The sequence below is a fragment of the Balaenoptera borealis genome, assembly GCF_965194805.1.
Source record: "Balaenoptera borealis genome assembly, chromosome: 10".
In the NCBI taxonomy this organism is placed as follows: domain Eukaryota; kingdom Metazoa; phylum Chordata; class Mammalia; order Artiodactyla; family Balaenopteridae; genus Balaenoptera; species Balaenoptera borealis.
Window position 1 is genome coordinate 76,463,004 of NC_138874.1, and position 27,664 is coordinate 76,490,667.

The 27,664-nt window shown below is 35.5% G+C and overlaps 1 protein-coding gene across 1 annotated transcript in view; it reads left to right on the forward strand.

Moving 5' to 3' along the window:
• PCDH15 (protocadherin related 15) overlaps window positions 1-27,664 on the forward strand; it is a 751,961-nt gene that overhangs the window by 142,655 nt on the left and 581,642 nt on the right. Inside the window, exon 2 of the mRNA XM_082339387.1 lies at window positions 4,080-4,145. Within this exon, the coding sequence (XP_082195513.1) occupies window positions 4,080-4,145 (66 nt within the window). The remainder of the gene's footprint in view (window positions 1-4,079; window positions 4,146-27,664) is intronic.

Genomic DNA, 27,664 nt, shown 5'->3' on the forward strand with positions numbered 1-27,664 from the left:
CTTAAATGGAAGTTTTGAGAATAGGCTAAGGTGGAAATAGGGTCTACCTAGCTGTTCTCTCTTCCTAGTAAGGAATGAACATATTTGGACAATTCTGGATATTCCCTTTGTAGAGTAACATGATCTTAAGCTTCAGGTCATAATAAGAACAGCATATTACAGGTTCATTTCATTTGAAACCAGTCATTCCATATCTTGCTAATACAGTTTTAGGTTTTAAATCTGACTTGTTGCATGAAATTTTAAAATATACAGAAAAAATATATGGCTTATTTTTAGCTTGATGACAAATTTGCGGAAATAAATCACCCTGGGCATTCAGCTATTTGTATTCATATCCTGCACTTTACAACAAATTGGATATGGGAATCAGGTAGGGGCCTGAGAGGTTAGAAATTTGAGGCACGAAAAACAATGAATTTGTGATTTAACCTGGACAGTCAAGGGTGAAATTAAATAGATTACAGAAGTTTGTTCCAAGGCACAGGCATCATCAGCTAACCTGTCTTTCCTTGGCAGACAGATTATCCAAAGACCGTAGAGAACAGGATCACCCAGCCCCCAAATTGCTTTCTAGTTTTCACTTTGATCTCCATGTGGATTTTTGCATACATAATACATCCTGTTTACTCCATCCAAAATTACTTTCTTTCAAGACAGTTCTGAATATACTTGTCATTAAAAATATTTTTGTGCATTTCAAAACTAACTATACTTTCATGAACACATCATTCCAAAGCAAACACTTAGGCTGTTGTGAACCACGTTATTAATAGATTACTTTTGTGTATCTGACTAACCTCTCCTTCATTAGTGTTGTGAGTCAAAATTTTTTAATCATTTTTGTTTTGATTCAGAATAAAGAAAGTTTATTGGTTGGGCATGAAAAATATCTTATTGTGGGGTTTTGGAAGCTGCTAGAAGAATAAAGCTGAGTGAAAGTCATCTAAAGGGGTCTGACTGGGAGGAACTGTAGCTGCACCTATATTCCTGGGCTGTTTCTGTTGGCGAGGACATAATGAGAACAGTGACTTCCGAGCAGCAGTCATGGAGGGATGTTCAGTGAGAGACTGCAGCTGGGCTGACTGCAGTTCAGAAAAATTCAACAAACATTCTTTCAGGATCAACTCTAGTCTGATTCTGAGGTTACTTAGATATATAAATGTGACACAGACTTGGCCTGAAGGAGCTTTTATGAGAAGAAAATACTAATATATTTTTTATGAAGTAATTTTTCCAGTGGAATGCAGTATATATTGAAGGAATGCAGAGAAGAGGCATTTAATCTAGACAACAGCAAGGAAGATTTTCTAGAAGATGTGATGCCTTGCCAGGTTCTTGAAAGAGAAATAGAAGTTAACCAGGGGTAGAAGAGGAGGAAGGGCATTTTGGCAGATGGCACAACAAACATAAATTTGGTTTGTTATGACTAAAGAATGAACTGAGAATGGGAAGGGAAAGGGAGGGAGGTAGGGCTGGAATATGGGGAGTCGTACTTGACTTAGATGTGTAGAAAAAGTCTACCCATAAGTGTAATAGTAACCAAATGGTGAGAGGTTTTTGTATATGTATGCCTAGCTTTCTCCTTCTTTCCTTTCCCTTTATGTTGCCTGCCTATAAAGTTATTGATTAAATATCTATTCCTCTATCAATATTCACATGCAGATTCACCACACTTTTTCTCTACTTTGCAGCTATGAGGATCTTAACTAAGGCAGTGACCTCATATATAAATATTATATATATATTATATGGAGGGAGGGAGGGAGAGAGAAAGAGAAGGAGAGTGAAGAGAGAGAAAATAGTTTTGAAAGGTAACTACTCTTTGAAATACAAACAGAAGGCATGTTGGTAATCTAAGAATTGCATCCTGTAAGAACTGGTCATGTTTCCTTTATTCTTTCCACAGATTGCCTCTGCCTTCTTGTGTATCCCATTTCCACTCCCAGCAGGCATTCTCTGTATTTTAATTGTTTGTGTTGTTAATGAATTTATTAAAGAATTGACTCACATAGACCACACTGTGCCATACCTATGTGGTTGTTTATGAGTCTTTCTTTTATCTGATCACTCAGATCCATGAAGAAAGAAGTTGTTGGTTTTTAATTTCCATGTTCAGCACGTAGTAAGTTATCTACAAATTTGACTGAATAATTTTTGAATGCATAGATGAATAAAAAACTAGATGAACAAAGTATTATGAGAACATGGAGGTAAAAGATAAATTCTGACTGGGGAAATAGACAAGTTTTCGTGGAATAGGTGAAATCTAGTTCTACCAGGAGAAGCGGAGACTTGCCAGGCAGGAGTAGAGGCAGAAATGAATTTAGGTAACAAAACTTCCTTAATAATGCAAGATACGTTCTAGCAAGAGTAAGGGCTCTGATGTGACTGAAGGGCACAGTGCTTAATTCTAAGTAAACAATATTAAGACCATGACATCCTTTGAATGATATCCTAAGACAATTTTCTTCACTCCAAAGGAAACTTAAGTTCTTTGGGCAGAGAAATGCCATAATTTTACCTTTGATTTGGGTGCATAAAATAATTCTCATGAAATGAATAAATGAATGCAGGATGAGAACAAAGCTTCTAGGAGATGAGTGAGGAAACCACTGCAAGAGTAGAGGTGACAAACAGTGAGGATCTGTGCTATGTCATGGGGTATAGGAAGGAGAGGATGAAGTGTAATGAGGTATTTTAGATCTAAAAATGCTGTGACCTGAAACTCCTTGAATACTGACCAGGATGAAGAGAGAAAAACTGGAGATTTCTGATATTTTAAGCTTCATATGGGAGAGCACATATCTTACAATATAGAACACTGCTTGCCAAAGCCTTTTTTATTCATGCCCATGAACATAATAGCAGAATTTTAATAGATAAATAGTAAGCCTTGAAATCATCTTCCAAATAGCACACATACTTGGACGGCTTTAAGCCAATTTATGTTGCAGTCACAGGACTGTGCCATGTACATTTAACTGTGTGACACAGCCCTATCAGGCTGACCGAGTACCTCCTGGGAGAGTGCTTTATGTCTCAGAAGTGTACTTGTGACATCTTCCAGGCAAAACCTTCACATTTTGATTATCATGGATGTTATAGCTCATGATACTATTTATATGTTCATTATCATGAGATACTTTGGTATTAGCATTCTTTGAAATAACAAATTAATCACTACTGATTGACAGGCACTATTCTTAAGGTTTATTCAACACAGGGATAATAGACAATTCATAAGTAATTTTATTTACCTTTTCATAGGACACATAGGTGTACTGTATGTTATGTTCAAGTTGATCTATAATTTTTAAGATGTTAGTGACATACATTATCAAGTTAACTTGTTACTACTGTGTTAGAATTACAAAAATCTAAGGATTTTATATATTTCATTTCCAGAAATCATTAGGTGATTTATCTGTTATTGTATAATGCTATTTATGTCTTTAAATCCTCGCTAAATATATACATGTATTCTTTCTTCCTTTCTTTCATTTTTCTGATCTGCTTCCATTGATGACTCTATACTTTTGACTCCAGACTGGCAATATGAGGGTAAGATGACAAAAATAAAATCTCAAACAACCTCATGAACATTGCTTGTCTGTCTTTGTTTTATTCTCTTTAGAACATTATTAAAGATCTATTCACTCTTTTTAATTAGACCCTTTATCACAATTAAAGGCCAATTATGTTTGTTTCTGTTGTGATGCTTTAATTACAATTTATCCTTGTTAATCATCCCTTTATGTTATTTTTATGGGTTAAATTACCATCCCATTATCTCTGTCCTGAAGGACCTCTGCTCTCCAGTGGTCTCTGCTGGTGTTTTCCAGTAAGATTTGAACAGTTTCACGGTATACAAATTGTCTTTGTTACGATGTGGTAAGGAATCTATATAGCTCTTACGAGAATTTTTTTTAAATAAAAAATTGTTAAAAGTAATGATGCATATTAATTTGATTGTAGGATTTTTCTTTTTAAATATCAATATACATCTCAATGAATTTAATCTCAGGGTGAGTGCTCCTGCAGTAGCTACTTCTTACTTTGTCTTGTTTTCTCTTTAGATTGCAAACTAGCTAGGGGGGGACCACCAGCCACCATAGTTGCCATTGATGAAGAGAGTCGGAATGGTGAGTAAGCTATGTGTTTTAAAAGTGACTTAATCTAAGAGGGATTTCTCATTTCAAATCTAGATTTGATATGTGTGGAAGTACTAAATGAAAGATTCAAAGCAAATCCACTGACAGTTCCTCTTTAATTTCTTCCCTGTATGAGTTTAAATTAGGACATTAACTGGAAATACTTTATTTGGATTACATTATGAGAGACTTAATGAATAGAAATGTTTAGTTTTGATTGCAGAGAAGTCATCTGATTCACGATCAGTCTAAGAATGCATCTAGATACTGGCTAGAACTTTTCTTTGTCAATAGGTAGAGTTGACTATCACACATACTGTTACCTAGTGTATTTCTCCAAAAGAAATGGACCACAAGGTAAGCTCTGCACTGCTAGTTTAAATTTGCTACAGTCTGGTAAGGATTAAGATCCATAATCTATTAGACATGGTGATTTAAGAACAGTTACTAGGGGGACTTCCCTGGTGGTCCAGTGGTTAAGACTTTGCCTTCCAATGCAGGGGGTGCGGGTTTCATGCCTGGTCACAGAGCTAAGATCCCACATGCCTCGTGGCCAAAAAACCCCAAAAAACATAAAACAGAAGCAATATTGTAAGAAATTCAGTAAGGACTTTTAAAATGGTCCACATCAAAAAAAAAAATCTAAAAAAAAAAAGAATAGTTACTAGGAAAACAAAGTGCTTGGGAACAGAAAACTGACAAAAGGTCTAGAGCAGAGGAGGAAATGTGAATTTTCACTCAGTCTATCTGCCATAATTAACAACTAATTCCTAATTTATATTCCAATCTTCAAAAATTTAATTTTCCTTAACAAAAAATTAGCACTTTTGTTCCCCAACACTCTCCTAGTCTCCCTAAACTTTACAGATATTTAGAGATTCTCCTCCTCTATTAGGTAACAGTAAACTGGAAATCCCTTGAGTCTTGGTTTCTATTTCAAACTATTCTAAATATGAGAATGTTCTGTGGCTCATTTTGTCTACTAATTCTGTAACAGACTTTCCACTGGGTTTGATTTGTACTTTCTGTCTAGGCTCAACACTGTTTTGCCAGATTGATGTCTTTTTAAAAAAGAATGTCAAGTGGTTTATTGGAAAGTGACTTTTCCCTGAAATTCAACCTACATGTATTTTGAAAATTTCTATAGTACACATAATACCTGTGTTGGTTCACTTTATCATGTATCAGTATTTATTATGCTGTACTAGAAACATTTCTTTTACTTCTTAGAATAATTGGCATAAATTTTTATTCTTGAACATCTTTTACTTCCTTTGGAATCAGCCAAAAATGTCCACAACACTGCTGGCCTTTGTTTAAACAAATTTAAGTGTCTATACTAAATTATAGAAATATTATAAAAATTACACAGGTTTATTTTTAAGAAGTCCCTATTGAGCTTGAAAGTATATGAAGATAATGAGTTATTAGGATGCATTTAAATAAATTAGAAATAAGTCCTATATGTATCTGCAGAAAAAATATATATAAAAATACTATACCAGAAAAATTTCATCTCACATGTAAGATTATGGTTTATCGTTAACTACTTTCCTGTCAACAAATCTGTTTTCTAAATGTCCTACAATAAAAAGTTTGCTTTTTAACCAGAGACAAAAAAATAAACGTGATAGAAAACCAATCTATATTTTCTCATTGTTCACCAATTCCCTTGAGCATATAAGCTGAGCTGAACTAAAGCATTTAATTTTACTAAATAGTTGTTTTAACATGTAATTCTATACAGAGCTTATTTTGCCAACCAGATAATTATAGCCACAGTAATGATATTTTACCTTTCCTTGTGTTGATTAGATCCCACTTTTTAAAGGAGCTCAGGAAGTCTACAAAGATGTTGTCATAGCAGTTCTGCATGATGGCATGTGGTGAAAGTTCAATATTTATATTTTAGAAGAATGTGACATGATGTAGTTGCTGTGCTCTTTAATTGGCATATTTTGTAGAAACTGCCAACTACTCAGAATGCTGCCAAAGTTATTTGAGTGTCATCATAAGGAGTATAAATACCAATCTAGAGATTAAATGTTTTACATTTCTCTTTCACATTAAATTTCTAAAAATATGGTGATCAAATGAACCTCTGCCATATATTACAATGTAGTGTGCAATCATTCTTGCCTTAAAAGTCTAAAGGAAACAATCCATGAAAGTGTTTTCATATTTTTCTTTAGGCAATCTAGGAAACTTCCCAATAGGACAGTTAATTCTAGTCTGGCTCTTAAACTCTTGGTTTCTTTTTTCTTGCATCTTTTTAATTGGTAGTAACAAAACATGTGGGTATCCTATTTTAACAGAAAAATAAGCACCTATTTTTAAATGCTCTGGGGCTTCTTAAAAGTAAGGCATAGCAAATCCTTTACTAAGCCAAACTAGCAAGTTTGGGTGTCAACTTGCTTTTGGCTTACTTTATTGATGTCTACAGCCGAACAATCTCCATTGCCAAATACATCCTCTACTATAGTACTATAGTGTAGCTTTTAAATAACTCGGGTATTTTTTTTTTAACTCAGGTATTTTAAAATCTATACTTAATTTTCTTATATAAGTCACTAAGGTACATTCATAGAATGTCCATTATTTGTCACATGCATCTACATATTTCAAGATTTTTATACTCTGTGGGACGGAAATATTTCCTTTTTATGAATATATATATGCTAAATTAATTTGCACATCTGTATATGTTTAAAAGAATTAAAAATTTAACAGGTAGAGATTCATAAACTTCTTTCTCACCCTGGGACCTGTTAGATTGTTCCTCTCCTTGGTCCTTGTCCTCAGTAGTATATTGATAACAGATTCATTATATCACCCTTGATCTGAACCAGGGGTTTATTTTCATCACAACTACCAGAAAATCAAGCTTACGTGGTAAGAACACAAAGTCAACCCATTAAGAGAATCACATTGGTTCCTGACCACTGCCAGAAAGCTCTAGAACTAGTATGTAGAAAACGTTTAATGAGTATTTGCATTTAGAGAGGAGAATGTGTACCAAGAAACAGATTATTTTAAAATATCTAAAAATTTTTTCCAGAAAAGCTTATGTATACACAAAAACCTGCACATGGACATTTATAGCAGCTTAATTCATAATTGCCCAAACTTGGAAGCAAGCAAGATGTCTTTAGTAAGTGAATAGATAAGTAAACTATGTACATCCAGACAAATACAGACTAAAAAGAAATGAGCTATCAAGCCATGAAAAGACATGGAGGAGACTTAGGTGCATTTTACTAAGTGAAAGAAGCCAATCCGAAGGAAACATGTACTGTATGATTTCAACTATGACATTCTGGAAAAGATAAAAATATGGGAAAAATTAAAATATCAGTAGTTTCCAGGGGTGAGTGGGGGAAAGATAGGCAGAGCAAAGAGGATTTTTAGGGCAGTGAAAACACTCTGCATGATATTCTAAGAATGGATATATGTCATAATACATTTGTCCAAACCAATAGAATGTACAACACCAAAAGGAAACCTAAGGTAAACTGTGGACTTTGGCTGATTATGATGTGTCAATGTAGGTTCATCCTTGGTTAAAAAAAAAAATGTACCATTCTAGTGAATGATGTTGATAATGGGGAAGGCTATGCATGTTGGGGGGAAGGGGGCCAAGGGGTATATGGGAAAACTCTATCTCCCTCACCTTTTCACTGTGAACTTAAAACACTGCTCTAAAAAAACTAAGTTTTAAAAAAATATTTCTGGAAATACATTTTTAGATTCACTGGACTCAGAGTTGCCTAATGGCATTGAGTCCTTACTGGAAGGAGTGAGGTCAGGAACAGTTACACTGGAACTATTTAAAGCTTGCCTCTGGGTGCCAGCCAAGTCAGGGCCCTGGCTGCTTTACAACAACTATGGAATGGCATTCAAAAAGACTTTGGAACAACTGGTTCAGACTAATTCTTAGAAACTGGGTAAATACATAGGCACTACTGAGTCAAGGGGACAAGAAAATGATTTGAAGTCATGGCTTGAACATAACACCATAATTGTACAAAAATAAACAGGCTCAGAGGCAAAAGGATATCACTATGTAGGTGAGAGATTAGGAGGCTCATCCTAAATGTTCTTTATGGCTTTCCAGTTAAGATATTGTGGGCTCAGAGCAAATTTGAGAAATGAAAGATGATGGATGGAGTGTCTTCACATTATGAAAGGAGCTGCCAACAGAGGATGCCACAGCTGATTCAATGAGAATGTGTCCTGGTCAGGGCACATGGCAGAACCAGGTGTGAACTGGGTTGAGTATTACAGACCCTCCTGTACTTCTAAGGAGGTTATAGAAAGGAACAATGAATTCAGTTGGTCACTCCTTCTGTGGGGTTTCTCTGGCCCAAGCATGGAGCTAGGGGAGTGAAGGGAAGTTGATTCTTCATTAGAAACAATTATGTTGTTGAGGGGCATTTGCAAGTTGCTCGTCATCATCCTTTTCCTTTCATTGTCAAAAATCACTAAGCTTGGAAGAGTAGAAGATTAAAGTTTTATGTTGATGTTCTTCTTTCCTTATAGTTGCCAATTACATATCTTAGATTTATAGCAAGGGAGTTCGCCAAACTCTGCCTTACACACCTCCAAAGGGTTGCAAGTAGAGTTTCACATAGTCCTAGTAAAACAGGTCTTGCACTCATGGAAAGAAAAGTCTTAAATAACCAATGTTTCTTTATGAATATTCCCAACGTTTAAACAAAGTGTAAAAAAAAATAAAAAGTGTAATGTGGTTTTTTTGTTTTTTTTACATCCAAGGGTTCAGAACCCTCCCTTTTTGCCTATTTATCTTCATTCTTCTCTTTCATTCTCTAAAGAGAGCAATATCTAAACTGGCGGAAAATTTTTGCAAGAACAACTATAGTGGAATAAGAATAAACTCTGTAGAATACCTCTTAGTAGATGATGACTAGAACCCCAGATGAGAGACTGCACAAGATGCTGATAAGAGAGCAAACTGAGAAACCAAGATGGCAAGTTATCAGGCAGACTGGATGACAATGTTCTAAACTGAAAGTGGTTGAAGATGCCACCAAGAGGTTAAAGGTGCTAGAAATTATATAGTAGGTGGAAAAATGTTTCAATATAGTTGCCATAGACAGAGTCCTCAGCTCATGTAAATGTTTGGGAGAAATGTTATTAAAGATAGAAATCCTTATCTGGGCCTATTCTTAGGCCATGTTTCTTTCAATGTGTCAGGACAAAGATACAGCTTAAGATCTGGATTTAATTCTCTCTCTGTTCTATGATAACGATCCTGGTTATTTCAAATATGACATATAACAAAGTGTTGCCAACATAATTTACATATTAAATGAAACCTGAAGTATAGAACATGTTCTTAGATATTAAGCTTTTGAAAATTTGTATAGAGCTTTACTCATGAAAATAAAAGCGAGAGAGGGATCTAGTATATATGTCCTATGGGAGGGATAGTTCTAAGGATTTGGTTTTAAACAGTTACTTTCCAAGGCACTTTTATCCTACCTCTATTCTGCATTGTTGCCTTATCACTAAGGTAAATAGTGTTTCTCTCTCTGGTGGTTTTCATCAACAAATCCTAGAATTCTATTTGAAACAATAATTTTAAAAAAATAAGTGTATAGTCTGCTGCATAAAGCCTTATGAAACACAGCAACTCTAACAATAGAAGTTCTATATAGATGAAGGTAGATTAATAGATGACTGTACAAGCTTTTGAAGTATTAAGACTAAAACTTTGTTCGGGTTGTACAAGATCACCCGCATTGACATCAAGCAAATGACCTTTAGTGCAATATGAGAGTTTTGTTTTTCTGGATAAATAGGGAAAAATATATTCCCATTGTTCTATAATTTTATAACATCCAAACTTGATTCTTAACTGCCAAAATATTAAATATTTTTATAAGATATTAGTGGTCTTCTGGCTAGATTGCTGTGGATGTTGCATAGCCCCAAAATCATGATTACAAATTTCTTTGCTATTCTATTCTTTACTTTTCCCAGTCATCATTAAGTCATTCTGAGTTCTTTCTAGTGAAAGGCATACACATTGATGAGGAAAGTTAACTTTTTTAAGTTTTGAAGAAGTTAAATGAAACTATCCAAAATACACTTGTCAATATTAGACCTAAGTTGATGTAAAAAAATCATGTCCAATTCCTCATGTATTTTAATCCTCTTATTACAGTGACTAAGACAATTGTCCTAGAAGAAAACAATTTGGCTCTGCTCATTACTGCTGGAGGAGCTACATATGCAACGCTGCATCCGCTTCTTTTCATTTGTGCCAAAGTATTATTTTATGAAAGGTCAGCAGCTGCAAACTTCTGAATATATAACTGTGAAATAAGTAAATTGAAAACTTTCTAAGAATTAGGGAAATAGGTTATTTATCTCAAGTTATCTAAAATTATATTGACATTTAATCATATTTCATTTTTGATATTCCTTTTCTCATTTGTTTACTCTATAGCACCTAACATACAATGGTATTGCTGGATCTAATGAAATGATCATAAAATAAGGGACAGGATAAGTACACAAAGCAGACAGAAGTCAAAAATTATACAAAGCAGACAGAAGTCAAAAAGGGCAGCAAGCTAGGGTGTTTTATACAAGGAAAACAACTCTGTTCAAGATAGTGGCTCTCGTTTACTGTTTAAGTTTCAGAATGCTAATGTTAATGATGATGAAAAGATTAAGTTGTGCAAAGTAGCCCTTGGCTTCTAAGGAAATGAAAAACACACTTAAGACCATTCTATTCTATTTTTCCTTTTTCTTTAAATCCTTTATTTTAATCTCATGTCTAATAGAAATAAATCTGAATAATATAGAATTAAATTATGCCACACATACACACACTTAATCCCAAATGATGCTGTTATAATGAACAATTTTTCTGTAGAGAGAGTATCTAAATCCTGTCACTAGGGCAGACAACTGAAGCTAGTATTGGATCTGTATAGACTATTGGAAGATGGACCATGGGCCTTGGTGGGCAATAAGAATGGGTCTGTGTGCTGCAAGAAAGGAAGACGTATTAGGTTCTCTCTACTCGTAACCACATAGAAAGAAACCTTCAATTTTTTTTCAGAATAGGAAATTCTGTGTATTAAAGATAAGTCATTCTTATTTAAATTGTGATTCCTTTTATTAGCCAAACAAAATATATCTGTGTGGCTCCTGTGGCTTGCAAGCCACCAATATTTTGACTCCTAATTTGGGCAACAAAGATGAGAGAAGTGCATGGTGGAAAGGACATCCATAAGATGACATTGTTTTGGGAAGGGCGTGAAGGGACTTGGCTTTGAGTTTTCTTTGCATATCCAGCACACTGTTTACACTTACGTTGTATAATTTGAGTTTAGTTGAGGAGTGAGTCTCTGATGGAAGTTTAGGAACTCGGGGATGGGAGAAGCACCAAAGTTCAATTGCTTGTTTTAACATAAAGCTCCTGGAGATTCTGTCTACAACTGCTCTTTCTTATGCATGATCTTAGATTCCACTATTACCCTGTCCCCAATGACTCTTTCCCCAATTCCTGTTTATCATGAGTGGTTTTTCACTTCTGTTCCTCATGATCAAATATTGGCTTCTAGATTATTGATCTTTGTTGTCAGGCAACAAAGGTATGACTTTTCTGTTAGGACACTGGAAATCTGAAATGGAAATCTGAAATGGACCACTACTGTCACTTTTGACTATAGTAATCAACGGTGTAAATGTTCTCAGCAATCCCTGGATGAGAACCATAACCCTCAGATGATTTGAAACTGTTCTTGGACTTAAAATACCTCCTACAGCAGCTTTCAAAACAAAGGTTCAAATGCCACATATTTCCACCTGGAATTGCTAATGTAATTCAACTAAATATGCTTAAGTATGCCATATGGATTAACGAATATGAAAGTACTTGGTATCCCTTCATCTATCACTACTTCATGAAACTGAAGGATGAACTAAAGCTAGATTTTGTATTCATATCAGATGGTACAATTTCAGTAAATAGTATATATTTATTCCTTAGAATAAAAATGAATCTCTTAACTGTACTCAATAATAAAAGTTTGTAGAATTGTCATAGCTACATACCATTGAAGTACATTCAGCTTGGTTAAAATACAAATGGGTTTACTTAAGTAGAATATGGAGATATAATATATTGTACTGTTCTTTTTAACCTACCCAAACCACTTGCCACTGGTGACCACAGACAAGGTTTTTTTGTTTGTGTGGTTTTTTTGTTTGTTTGTTTAGTATCAGTCCTCATTTTTGTTTTCTAGATTCTGAGTTTTGTCTAACAGTAATTCTTAATTCAAGTCTCAAGTGCTGGCTGCTTAGCACAGAACACTTTATTAACTCAGGACCCCTCAGAAACAAGGTTCTTTTCATTATTAGCGCATTAAACAATCTCCTTTGACCTGTTCTTGCTTTTGATGGTATATTTTCCTTGTTTGTCTGCCTCCAAAAATTTACAAGTCTACAAAACGTTGATTTGAATTGTCAGACCTGTGTGTAGTTGAGAGGGTTGCTTCTTAAAATGGTTTTGAGTAGGAAAGGAATAGCTACCAGTTAAGGTATACTAGAAAAACTAGAAAAAAAGAAAAACCAATGCCCTCCTGGTTGCAGAAGCAGGACCTCTAGGGAAAAAAATAAAGCAGACCAAGACAACAGGGAGTGACAGACAAGTGGGGAGGCAGTGGTGCTATTTCAGGTGTCTGTCTAAGGAGACCACATTTGAGCAGAGCCCTGACCAAAACTGACTGAAGATGTGAGCCATGCATTTAGCCAGGAAATTTACATTTCAGACAGGAAAATTAAAATTCAAAGGCTACAAGGAAAAATATAGTTGGTCAGTTTAAGGTACGGCAAAAAAATTGGCTGCAGAAAATGAGTGATAACAAATGTGGCTGAAGCAGAGAAGACGGATGTTGATTGAATATATGTAAACTACTCAAAATGTTTTTGGTTTGCCAACAAATCAGTTGATAGTGAACTATAGGTTGCTAGATGAAATCACTAAGGATAACTCTCCTTCCTGTCCCTCATAGTCCCTCGATATCTTAGTTTAGATACTTCAAAATTTGAATAGGCAACTGGGTGTGTATGTATTTATAATCTCAGATAATTTTACTCTTTAAACAATCTGTCTGCTAAAAAAAATCAGAAAATACATTAATTTGCTCAGTTTGGCTTGGTGGTATCACTCCCTCATTCAACACATAATAGAGGATTACTGCAACCATTCCAAAGGTAAACATGAATATGATAGTTACATAAATACTGAGTGTCTGAAAGTTTGATAGTGTGGTACCATCAAAATTATAACCAGAGATCTTTGTTATATTACATTGTCTTCAACACACCATTAATATAAAAGGGAAGATTGAGTGCTAGTGGAGTCACATTTCAGAAAAATATTTGTAAAACCGTTCACTTTGCTTAATAACATGATCATCTTTATAGGAGCATGTTTTGTTGAAAATGCTGAATAATGTGCTTTGTTTTATCTTAATCTTTAGGACAGGCAGGATGTGGGCATTATTAGTAAGGAACTAGGAACCCATCAATCTCTACAGGGTTCATTTACTATCCTTAAAAGTGGTTTTTTAGGGATGTGAGGACTTTTATAGACAAGAGTCAGACTAAAGGTTATACGTGAATTAACAGAGTGAATAATTTAAATGCTACCTTTGAAAAATTGTCCCAAGTCTTAGAAAGAATTTAAGATTCCTTTGTAGTGAATAAGCTTTATGGAACATTGTTCAAAGCAAAGCTTTTCATTCTAATTTTGTATTACTAACGACCAGTTAATACCTCTACATTTCCATCCTGTAATGAATAGCAAGTATGAAAGTGAACGTTTTATTTATATTATTTGCACATTCTTTCAACATCTTGAATTTTGATGTCTCTCAAATGTTGTACAATGAATAGATTCTTGTCAGTTAATACCATTTGTTTTTTGAAATCTATTATATATCCCAAAAGAAAATTATTTCAGTTGGATTTTAGTTTGTTTCAAAATGTCAGCTAAGTCTCACAAAATATTTTCTCTGTACTTTTTCATTCTCCAGCATAGGCTACTTCTTTCTTATATTTTTTCATTTAGTTGAAGCAAAACAAGTAAACTGACACTTGACTTTGACTAGACTAAAAGCAATTTGAAATTGAATAAACTATCTTCACATATAATCCTAAATAAAATTCTAACCTTGTGTATTTTTTATTGGAAATTTCTATTTTGTATATAAAAACTTTTATCATTGTAGGCATTGATAGGAAACCACATAGACATTCGTATTACTATATTTTTTAGAAGGCTTCAGAGATCATCTTTTGGGCTTTGGTTATATAAAAGCATGCTATTTAAATTAATATCTTTGAAGTGTTGTGTTGTATTTTAAGTATCACTGTGAATTCAACATTCTCCTCCATGGTATGTTTACCTGTAACTTCAAATGTTTAAATTGTTGACTATTAGTTAAAATTAGGCTCTAGGAAGATGTACCTTTTTTCTGTGACACAGTCATTTAGAGATGGCACAAATATTCCTGGTATGGGACAAATATCTTCTGTAGGTCATATTACATGAGTAAGACATAATTGTATTTATATAAATAATAGTTGAAAAAAGAAGAATCTACTGTAAATAAGAGTTCAGTTGGCCTATAAATATAGAGTCATGCTTTGAGAGAAAGGCAAGCTGGAAGGCAAACATGTAAGTCTGTGGCTAGTATTTTTTCTGCCAACAACTGATGGTACCTTTTATCTCAAAATGGGAAGTACATATTAGGATCATTATGTTAGATTGCAAAATTCATGAGAGCAAAGACTATCTGCTTTGAGTCATTGCTGTAATCCCAGAAGGTAATGAAATGCCTGGTATGTAGCAGGCATTCAAAAACCTTGTTTGATTCAAGTAAATCATCAACATGAATCCCACAAACTACCATCTGAGTTAAATGGCACATATATGTCTATTTAGAATAGTTTGAAGTGTTATTATTAAAATTTCACAATATAATCAATGTTTAATCAAAATTCACTGTGCACATAAAATAATTTATAAATTTCAAGTGTTTTCTGCCTGCATGAAAATGTCTGCAATAATCAGATAATTTTAGTTCAATAGAGCATTTTGAAAGAGGAAGTATTTATGATAATACTAAAAATAGGGAGTGCTGTTGTATTTACATAAATATAACCATATTATTACTTTAAATCTAAGAAAAAATAAATATAATTTTTAAATGTTTAAAAAGGCTATATTATGGCATCTTAAAATATGAAATACATATTTCATGTATTCATACTTTTTACTTTTTGCATATTTAAAAGCATTTCATAAAATAATCTAAATTTACAAAAATATATTTTATTTTAATTTTTGGTGTTATAATTTTGACTATCTGAAAATATCAACCTAATGACTTGATATGATATCAAGGTATCTATGTAAAACTACTGTCTGACTTTAGAAAAATGTTATGTCTCAGTTTTTAGGTCTATTAGCCTTTTGTAGTTTCTCTAAGACACTAGAAATAAGAAACTCCAAACTATTTAACATTCATCAAATTGTCATGTGAGTTTGCATTCATTAAATGGGAAAAATAATCTCCATTTGCAATTTTACATTTCCAGTTATTTAAAATAGAAATTTTAATTCCAGAAATAACTGATTTTTGATAACCCATTTCTTCAGTAAAATAAGATTAAATTTAAATGCCATCTTTGTAGGATAGCAACATATGATATATACAGAAAAGGGATATATATACATAACCTACCAATGTCACTTGTGCACATACTCACACACAATACCAGAAATGTGCCATATTTTGAAGAAATGTTTTAAGATATTTAGGCTATGATAGGCTTCCTGAATCCTTGCATATCTACCAGTGAAGGAAAAGTACTCTATATTCTAATAGATCTCTTAAAGTTTTAGTAAACAGCCTTAAAAGCATATCATGGAAACTCTGTCTTACTGGTGAAGAGAAATTTAGAGAACAAAAAGCCTCGAAAAGAATTTCTCATTTAAAATAGCTTACTTTAAAGATTAAAAACAATAGCAGAGGTCCACCTGGAATTAGAAAAATGACATAAACCTCTGAGTTTTCACCCATTGAGACTGATTAGCAAGTATTAGCTCTTCTATATATTCAAGATAATATTTATCATGATATAGCTTCTTAAAGATGTGATTAGAATCTATTGTTAGCTTTAAAGTTCATCTGACCCTGCAGCCAGACTCCAGGATGGCTTTGCCTGCCAGTAGTCAGGCACTAACCCCAGGACCCGGTTTCACTCACCAGTGGGCTGGCAACCCTGACTCTCCTCACCAGTAAGCCAGACCTGGAGCCCCCTGGGGTTCTGTAGTCAGCTGCCTTGTGACCAAGCCCCACAAACCAGCAGCCTCCACAAGAGTCCTGACTGTTGGGTCTCACAACCAACCAGACTAGGAGCCAGTCAGGCCTACCAGACCACCAACATAGTCAGCCTGCCACAAGAAAGGATCCATGCAGCCCTCATGAGGGAAACCCCAGAACAGATAGCTCAGTTGACAAGAGGGGAGTGTGCTGCTGTAATGCATAGGATGTCTGCTAGAGAAGGCCACTAGTTCAAGGTCAGGAAACCTACCAGATATCCAGAAATACTAACACCAACTTAGGCAAAACAAGGCAGCAGAGGAACATGTTTCAAATGAAGTAACAAGATAAAGCTCCAGAAGAACAACGAAGTGAAGTGGAGTTAGGCAATCTATCTGAGAAAGAGTTCAAGGTAACTATCATAAAGATGATCAAAAATCAAAGAGCTCAGAAGAATGGATGCACAGAGTGAGAAGTTAGATGTTTCCAGCAGAAAGAAAACATACAGAACCACCAAACAGATGTAGAATAGCTGAAGTGAAAAATATACTAGAAGGAATGAATAGTAGACTAAATGATACAAAGGAATGGATCAGTGAGCTGAAAGACAGCAGTGGAGATAACTAACACTGAACAGAAAAAGGAAAAAAGAAAAAACATGAGGACAGTTTAAGAAACTTCTGGGACAACATCAAGTGCACTAACAATCTCATAATAGGGGTACCAGAGGTAGAAGAGAGGAAAAGGCACTGAGAACATATTTGAAGACAAAAGAGCTGAAAAATTCCCTAACCTGGGAAATGAAACAGTTACCCAAGTCCAGGCAGCACAGACAGTCCCATACAGGATTAACCCAAAGAAGAAAATACAAAAATACATATTGTAATTTTTGTCATTTAATTATAGAGAAAATGTTAAAAGCAGCAAGACAAAAGCAAATAACATACAAGTGAATTCCCATAAGGCTATCAGCTGATTTTTCAGCAGAAACTTTGCAGCCCAGAACAGAGTGATATCATATATTTAAACTGATGAAAGAGAAAAAGCCTACAACTAAGAATACTCCACCCAGCAAGGCTCTCATTCAGATTCGATGGAGATATCAAAAGCTTTACAGACAAACAAAATCCAAGACAATTCAGCACCACCAAACTAGCTTTACAACAAATGTTAAAGGAACTTCTCTAGGCAAAAAAGAAAAGGCCAAAACTAGAAATAAGAATTATGCAATGAAAAAGCTCACCAGTAGAGGTAAACACACAGTAAAGATAGGAAATCATCTTCGCACAAAGCTAGTAGAAAGGTTAAAAGACAAAAGTAAAATCTATATCCACAATCAGCGGTTAAGGGATTCACAAAACAATTAGATGTAAAATATGATATCAAAAACAGTAATCATGGAGCAGAGGAGAGTGCAGATGCAGGGTTCTTTTTTTTTAATACATTTGAAATTAAGAGATCAGCAACTTAAGTTTTGTGTGTGTGTGTGTGTGTGTACAGTCTATATATACATAGACTGCTATGTAAAAACCTGATGGCAACCACAAACCCAAAATATTGATATACATATACACACAAAAAAATAAAAAGGAATCCAAACACAACACTAAAGATAGACATCAAATCACAAGAGAAAAAAACAAAAAAGAAAAAAAAAAACCTACTAAAACAATTAACAAAATGGCAATAAGAACACACATATGAATAATTACCTTAAATGTAAATGGACTGAATGCTACAATCAGAAGACAGAGTGGCTGAAGGGATACAAAAATAAGACTTATATATATGCTGCCTATTAGAGACTCACTTCAGATCTAAAGACACACAGAGACTGAAAGTGAGGGGTTGAGAATAATTACTCCATGCAAATGGAAATCAAAAGAAAGCTGGAACAGCAATACTTATCAGACAAAATAGACTTTAAAGCAAACTGTTACAAGAGACAAAGAAGGATACTGCATAATGCCCAAGTGATCAATCCAAAAATGTATAACAATTATAAATACATATGCACCCAACATAGGAGCACCTCAATACATAAGGCAAATATTAACAGACATAAAAGAAGAAATCAACAATAACACAATAATAGGAGACTTTAACACCCCACTTACATCAATGAACAGATTATCCAGATAGAAAATCAATAAGGAAACACTGGCCTTAAATTACACTTTAGACCAGATGGACTTAAGTGATATACATGGAGAGCATTCTACCTGAAAACAGCGGAATACAGATTCTTTAAGTGCACATGGGACATTCTGCAGGGTAGATCACATGCTAGGCCACAAAACAAACCTCAGTAAATTGAAATCATATCAAGCATGTTTTCCTACCATAATACTATGAGACTAGAAATCAACTATAATAAAAAGATTGTAAAAAACACAAACACATGGAAGCTAAACAGTATGCTACTAAACAACCAATGGATCACTGAAGAAATCAAAGGGGGAATCAAAAATTACCTAGAGACAAATGAAAACAAAAAACACAATGATCCAAAACCTGTGAGATGCAACAAAAGCAGTTCTAAGAGGGAAGTTTATGGCAATACAAGCATACCTCAGGAAACAAGAAAAACCTCAAACAATCTACCCTTATACCTAAAGGAACTAGAAAAATAAACAAAACCCAAAGTTAGAAGGAAAGAAATGAAAGATGAGAACAGAAATATGTGAAACAGAGACTAAGTAGAAAAAAATCAATGAAACCAAAAGCTAGTTCTTTGAAAAGATAAACAAAATTGATAAACTTTAGCCAGACTTACCAAGAAAAGAAGGGAAAGGGCCCAAATCAATAAGATCAGAAATGAAAAAGAAGTTACAACCAACACTACAGAAATACAAAGGATCATAAGACACTACTGCAAACAACTATATGCCAATAAAATGGACAACCTAAAAGAAATGGACAAATTCTTAGAAATGTATAATCTCCCAAGACTGAACCAGGAACAGAAAATATCAACAGACCAATTTACAGTAATGAAATTAAATCAGTGATTTAAAAACTCCAACACACAGAAGTCCAGGACCAGATGACTTCACAGGCAAATTCTCCCAAACATTTAGAGAAGAGTTTATACTTATCCTTCTCAAACGATTCTAAAGAATTACAGAGGAAGGAACACTCCTGAACTCATTCTATGGGGCCAGCATTGCCCTGATAGCACACAAAAAAAGGAAAATTACAGGCCAGTATCACTGATGGACACAGATACAAAAATCCTCAACAAAATATAAAACTGAATCCAACAATACATTAAAAGGATCATATACCTTGATCAAGTGGGATTTATTCCAGGGATAAAGGAGTGTTCAGCATCTGCAAGTTAGTCAGTGTGATATTGAAGAATAACCATAGGATCATCTCAATAGATGCAGAAAAAGCTTTTGACAAAATTTAACGTCCATTTATGAGCCTCCTTTTGGGAGGAGGAAGAAGAGATCCATAGCCCTGCCATGCTCTGAGGCCCCGAATTGAGCCGCGGTGGGTGGGAGCTATCCTTTTGTGATTAGGAAGTTTTGAGAAGCAGGCATCAATCATCAGAGTGGAGAAAGTGGGGACAGGGTGAGTAGGGGGCAGCTGGCACTGCCATGTATCTCAGTCCACAGCATCACCCCCTCTTCCCTCTTGGTCGGGGGAAGGAAAAGGGACTCCAGTCATGTCCTATCCAAATGCACATGAGGCTTTGGAGGGAAACCCTTCCTGCATGCTTCATCTGAGTCCCCCCAGCCCCCCTGCCCCATCCCCAGAATCTCCAGCTTTGGAAGTGGCCTGGATAGGGAAGTTGTTTTACTCTTAAAGAAGGATATGGAATAATATGTCCCATGGCAGAGTGAATAGATTAAGCATGAGATCAGATTGATGGATCCAACCTATAAGCTACTGTATTTTGTGGGATGGAATATCTCAGGAGTAAGGAAGGGTTTTCCACATCTTGTCCCCTCATAACCCCCTCTTGGGATAAGGTGCTGAGAACTGTCCCAAGCAGTGGGTTGTGATGCTGGGCAAAAGGGGTGATTGAGGGAACAGCTGCAGACCTGCTGCTTCTAAGCTCACTCCCACCCCGTTTGGGCCAATACAATTTTATTTATTTGCTCCCTTGGATGACTCTACCTTGGTTCCCACTTTCTTCAGGATGCCAATTGCACTAGCTGTGGGCGAATGACATATCTTGTGCATTTCAACTTTTTTTTCCCCATAATATTCTGGTTTTGTATGTTTGTATATTTTAATCTAAGGCCCTCATTCCTGAACTGTGTTCTCAGGTACGTGAACAATCTCAGGGATAAGTTGGCAGCAGCTCCAGGTCTGCATAGCAGGAATTCCTTTCATTGCTGTATCACCAGAGAGAACAACTATTTGGAGTGTGTAGTCTATTGAGCTACCTCAATTTTGTCAATTAGAGGTGGCTTTTCTGCCATAGTGTCCTCTTGAAACCCCTCCCTCTTCAGTGTTTCATGGGAGACTACATTTGAACTGGTCTCCTACTGAAAGATTGGAAATTGGTCTGAACAGGAAAAGGTGGTGCAGAGAGGTTAGGAGAGTTTTGTTTGGAATCAGAGCATAAGCAAAAACAGTAAAATTAAATTTCAGTGTATCAATTTTATAAAGCAGTTTAGGTTATGGTGATTTGGCAGAACACAGGAAAGCAAGAAAATGTGTCACACTTATACCAAATTAAGGATGCTGAGTTATGCTACTTATGTATGCAACTTTAATTTTGTTTAACACTCTCTGCCAAAATAAACTTTATTCCCTATAACTTAAAATGTGTGTATATTATATATATATGTGTGTGTGTGTATATGTGTGTATATATAATAGTTTATTATGTACAGTTAATTCTACTGTTTTGGCTGCAATAAAATCAATTTTTAAAAAGTGAAAAAAAAAAAAAAGGTGCAGAGAGGGGAAGCCAAAGTTAGGTGAAGGTCATCTGTATGTGTGATAAAGGATTTCTGTTCCAGACCTCCAATTCCAGGGCACAGGACTCACTTTATATACCAGATCCTTCACTGGATTGGGCTAGGCCTACCATGCACAACAGGGTGTATGTGGGTGTTTTTTGTAAAAAATGTGAGTTGGTAAGAATAGGTTTTAAGAATGATGCCTCTGTACCCATCTTGAGCTGTCCAGGGATGGATATATGAAGCAAGGACAAAATCCTTAACTTTTAACAATTCTGGGCTTTTCCTCCTTGGCTTCCAGAGAGATCATCAGCAATGGCTTCTTTGTGGTTCCCAAAGTCAGTGTCCTGCCCTGCTGCAGCAGTGATAAGTGCCATGGTAGCTAAAGGAGAAAAGGTTTTTGTTTTGTTTTGTTTTGTTTTGTTTTTACAGGCTGTGAGATCACTGCAAACCTACCTCAATGTGTTGTAATGGGGCAAATGCAATAGAACACACTGGGTGATGTGTGTCTGATGCTGGCTTCTTGTCACCCCCAATTGCTGCCCCGCTCTAATTATTGTATTTGTCTGGGCTTTGTAGGACTTCACAAGTAATTGATTTGGTGATTGCTAGGTGGCCTAGTTTGTGTAAATATGATGTGTTGCTCTTCTCCATGTTCTTTTGGGGTTTTATTGTTTATAAACTTTTTTATGTTGAGAAAAATAGGCAAAGAATCTTTGACAAAGTGTTCTGCACCAGGCAAAAAAACTCTGAAAGATAAGCATGGGGGCCCCTCTTCTTGAACTGAGGGTCTTGAACCATATTTCTTTTGTGTCCCTCTTCCCCTATTTTCTATTTTGAACAAGATCTTCTGTCCTAAAAACTAGATTTCTACCCCCTCCTCTATTTCCCCCTTCTCCCCCCTTTAAAAAAAAGACCATACATCTATACATTTAATTTGTGGGGTGTCTGCAATTCTTAAATGATTTGTGCAAAAATCCTGAAGAAGCTAAGAACCCTCCTCTCTTGTTCCCAATGTCCTGAATCAAGACCATTCCTTGACGCTATTCATGCCAGACAAACTGCTGTCTTTGGATGGATTAAAACCTACTTTAGTCCTTAATCCTAGGGTAGAGAGAAGCAACGAGGGGGCCCTTCCATGTAGAAAGTGGGCTTGGGAGACCATGAAAGGAAAGATGAATGTATATCCAAGTCACTCAAGAACTTTTATGCATGTGCAAGAAACTTATGTCAAAGTGGCTACAAGATTATTTCAATAGGAGACGGAAGAATATAACTCCGTGTTTACTGCTAGAAACCAAAGCTTTGTGTGAAATCTTGAATTTATGGGGAGGGAGGGAGGGTAGGAAAGCAGGTGCCTGTTTGTTCTTTCCCTCATCCTGAACTGCAGGAGGCTGAGACCCCTTGGGCTCTGATGACCACATCTGGGGAGTGTTTATTTGATGGTTGATTTTGCTGTGCCAGGTACTTCCTTTCCTGTTTGGTATCATTTTGTAACACACATCCTGACCCTTTTCCCTTTCCCTTCTTTTCTCTGGGAAAATATAATGAGTAAAGACTTATTGGCACTGAAAAAAAAAAAAAAGTGACCATACTACCCAAGGCAATCTACAGATTCAATGCAATCCCTATCAAATTACCAATGACATTTTTCACAGAACTAGAATAATTTTAAGCTTTGTATGGAAACACAAAAGACCCTCAATACCAAAAACAATCTTGAGAAAGAAGAACAGAGCTGGAGGAATTACACTCCCTGTCTTCGGACTATACTACATAGCTACAGTAATCAAAGCAGTATGGTATTGGCACAAAAAGAGACACATAGATCACTAGAACAGAGTAGAGATCCCAGAAATAAACCCACACACTTATGGTCAAATGACCTAGGACAAAGGAGCCAAAAAAATACAATGGAGGCAAGACAGTCTCTTCAATCAGTGGTGCTGGGAACACTGGACAGCTACACATAAAATAATGAAATTAGAACATTCTCTAACACCATATACAGAAATAAACTCAAAATGGATTAAAGACCTAAATTTAAGGTCAGATACTATAAAACTCCTAGAGGAAAACATAGGCAGCACAATCTTTGATATAAATCACAGCAGTATGTTTTTGGAAACTTTTCCTAGAGCAAAGGACAAAAAGCAAAAAAAAACAAATGGGACCTAATTAAACTTACAAGCTTTTGCACAGCAAAGGAAAGCATCAACAAAAAGACAACCTACTGAATATTTTCTTATTCAGTAGGTTGATATCATTTGCATATCATTGCAAATGATATGACTGATGGGGGTTATTACCCAACATATATAAACAGCTCATACAACTCATCAAAAAAAAATTTTTTTTAATGGGCAGAAGACCTGAATAGACATTTCTCTAAAGAAGACAGACAGATTGCCAACAGTCACACAGTTAAGATGCTCAACATCATCAATCATCAGGGAAATGATGAGGTATCACCTCATACCTCTCAGAATGGTTATCACCAAAAAGAACACAGATAACAAGCGTTGGTGAGGATGTGAAGAAAAGGGAACCCTCATGTTCTGTTGGTGGGAATGTAAATCGGTGCAGCCACTGTGGAAAACAGTATGGAGGTTTTTCAAAAAACTAAAAATAGAACTACCATATGACCCAGCAATTCCATTCCTGGGGAATTATCTGAAACAAAAATACTAGTTCGAAAATATACATGCATCACGATGTTCATAGCAGCATTATTTACAATTGCCAAGATATGGAAGCAACCTAAGTGTCCATCAACAGATGAATGGATAAAGAAGATGTGGTGTGTGTGTATATATATGTGTGTGTGCGTGTGTGTGTGTATGGTATACTAAGCCACAAAAAAATGAAATTTTTCCATTTGCAACAATATGGATGGACTTGTAGGGTATTATGATAAAAAAAAATAAGTCAGAGAAAGATAAATACTGTATGATATCACTTATATGTATAATCCGAAAAAATACAACCAAATAGTGAATATAATGAAGAAGCAGACACACATATAGAGAACTAGTGGTTACCAGTAGGGAGAAAGAAGGGGGGTGTGGGCATTATAGGCTTAGGAGACTAAGAAGTGCAAACTATTAGGTATAAAATAAGCTACAAGGATATGTTGTACAACACAAGGAATATAGCCAATATTTTATAATAACTATAAAAAGAGTATAACCTTTAAAAATTATCACTGTGTTGTACACCTGTAACATGTAATATTGTACATCAACTATACTTCAAGAAATTCATTTGAGAACACTCTCCAAAAGGAAAAACTTAAGTCCTCCCATACTTCATAATTTCATAGCACTTGGGGATCACAGTATATAAATCTATACACTTGTGTTAAATATTGCATTAAAAAGAGATTATTTGTACCTGAGATAATAGATGTATTTCAATCGTATGTTAAAAAGTGAGGCTAAATATGTACTTGGATATTTGACTCTCAGTCACAAACCAAGGAGTTTAAAGCCCTTTTCAAATTTCATGTGATCACCTGATATGGATTATATATAAAGTGACCTTTTATATACAGACTGAGTGTATCAATTGGAGTTTGATATGAGAAGCCAAATAGTCAGTATGGAATAAGATTTCTCATAGGTAATAGACTTTATCAAACTGTAGGTTCTAGTGAGGAAATCTGTGAAAGAATGTCACCTCTGCATCTGGTGTTAGCCATGAAAAATCTACAGGTAATCTAGGTTCTCCATTGGGAAGAAAACCTGGAAATGAAGCAGAGGAGAACTTGGAGAAACTGGTACCCATAAGGACAAATGAGATTCCACGAGGACAAAAGTGCGAACACACTCTGTCACCACATTTAACGATTCAAATGACCTACAGAAGCAACAGATGCTCTTTGCCACAGTGTTCAACATACATTCACCCAGGACTCAAGCTGAAGGAGGAGACACAGTGGGACCTGGAGAGGTTGCACGTCTGACAACTCCCTCATGCTAACAAGGCGAGTCAATGTGTTGTCAACAGCATGCATGAGGGGCAGCAGGAATGTACCCTACACCAAACTTCAGGTTGGCTAGCTGCTGTTTCATTTTTAGCTTCCAAGTTTTTCTTACTGCCAACCTTAACAGGAAAAAGCATTATTTTGACATTCAGATCCAATATAGTCTACCCCTCAAACTGACATCAGTACATTTCTTTTTAAATCATGTTTATATTCCAAATAAAAGCCTAACATGATACATCTATCCCTCTAGTAAAGTACACTAAACCTTTCTCCAGAGTAGATAAACTCACCTAGGTCACTTTATTCACCTTTGAGAGGTGTTCATTCCTCTTCTGAGACACCCTTTCCCCCTTTAACTTAAATACAGAGATATGAAGATTAACTATTATTAACACATGTTAGTAGAGAAATGGGAAAAGGGAAAATTTAAAGTAACCTTTTTCAAATATATTCCTACCAAAGTAGGGAAGAAATACTCATAGCTACTACAATCCTCGTTTCTACAACCAGTCACATGGTTATAGCTGATTTATAACTCCCTCCTTGTCCTACCCATTCTGTTGTCTCCCTTATTTGCAATAAGCACTGCTGGTGGTCATGGCTCCTTTCCTGGTAGAATAACCAAAAACTTCATCCCTAAAGAATCTGGGCCATTAGAAATTCTGCCTGTGTTAGATAATTTTCCATTAACTTTGATCACAGGACAAGAGAGTACTAAGAGGACCCCCAGGGGGTGTCCTACTATTCAGGCAAAGAGTAGCTGGGGAAATGGGCTGATGCATGTCCCCAAAATTGGTCATCTTGCCTATCTGATGATGTCATTCTTCAATTAGCATCCACATGCAACAATTATCTTCAGACTCCATACCTAATTTAAGAGGTTGACACACCTTCAGACTTCCTTATCACAAATGAACCAATTGTGTTCATTTCAAGTCCAGACTATATAATCAAACCATTAGCTGTTCCCAATGAATCAGTGTAAATGTGTTCTTTGGCTCTCTCTCCTTTCAGGAAAGATGAAAAACTAGACATGATGTTTGGAGTTCTCACTTTCAGGGTTTCCCTTCCCCACTATCTCAGAGCCACTTCTGATGTTATAGTGTTGTACTTGTCTACTTTCAGATGGTACCAGTATGTCATACAGAATTATCTCTAAAACAGGCAGTTTTAAAATATTCTTCAGTCAACTGGTTACAAGAGACTCTATGTGAGGCCACAGATGCTGATTAAGACAGAATAGGAAATGCAGGAATAGGGACTATAGTTATGAGCAACTTACTCATGCAATTATATCTGCCTTAAAAACCTACTTGAGCCCAATATTACATATCACCACTTCTGTTCAGTGGTAGAGAGCTTCTGTGCACACCCAACTTTATTGGGTGGGTCACACAACACTTTGCGGATGATGGGCCACTCATGTCCCATAGGAATTTGATAACCTGTGGTCAAATGTATACCTTTTCTAGGGTCCAGTGCAAGCCAGAAGCTCTCTCAAAATGAGAATAGTTTTCTGTATAGCATGGAAGAACTTGGTTATAAACTTCTAAGGTTCTGTCCTATGAATTATCTATAGGGACCTGCCAAAGGGGTATCTGTCAAATATAACACTGTTGAATCTCCTGGTACAAATACACCACATGGGAATACTTTTGAGCACAAGGGACCATTAATATAAAATTATGCCAGGAATATAGAAAAACTGAATGGAAAACCAGAATGTTTGGCATCCCTAATATTACATTTGAGATCTAATTTTCAGTCATTTATAACTACATTTTGTAAAATTTGTTGAAAGTCACAATAAAGTACACACTATTCATTTCTATAGTTTTAATGGTTATGAGGGATCTGCAGAAAGGCAGTAAAAGTGAGAAACAAAAAATAATCTAAAAACTACTAATTCACATGCACTATATATAGGGTACCTCAGTTTCCACCTGCTGTTTTACTTACAAATTTACAAATCAATACTTTAAGTACTAATCAGTTATCAAGCTGGATGGCTGACATAATCCTTCACATTTTAGAGGCTATTTAGAAAATTATCCTCTTATTATACTGTACCTTGGGTCCCAAGAAGAACAATATTCCTCAAAAACATACTTGAACACTTTTGGTTGAGTTCTGGTAGTCTATGGATATTTTTGATCACAGATAGTTATTTTTTCCTGAAGTGCAATATAGGCTAGGCAATGTATTTCTGTGAAGGGATAGCATAAGTCA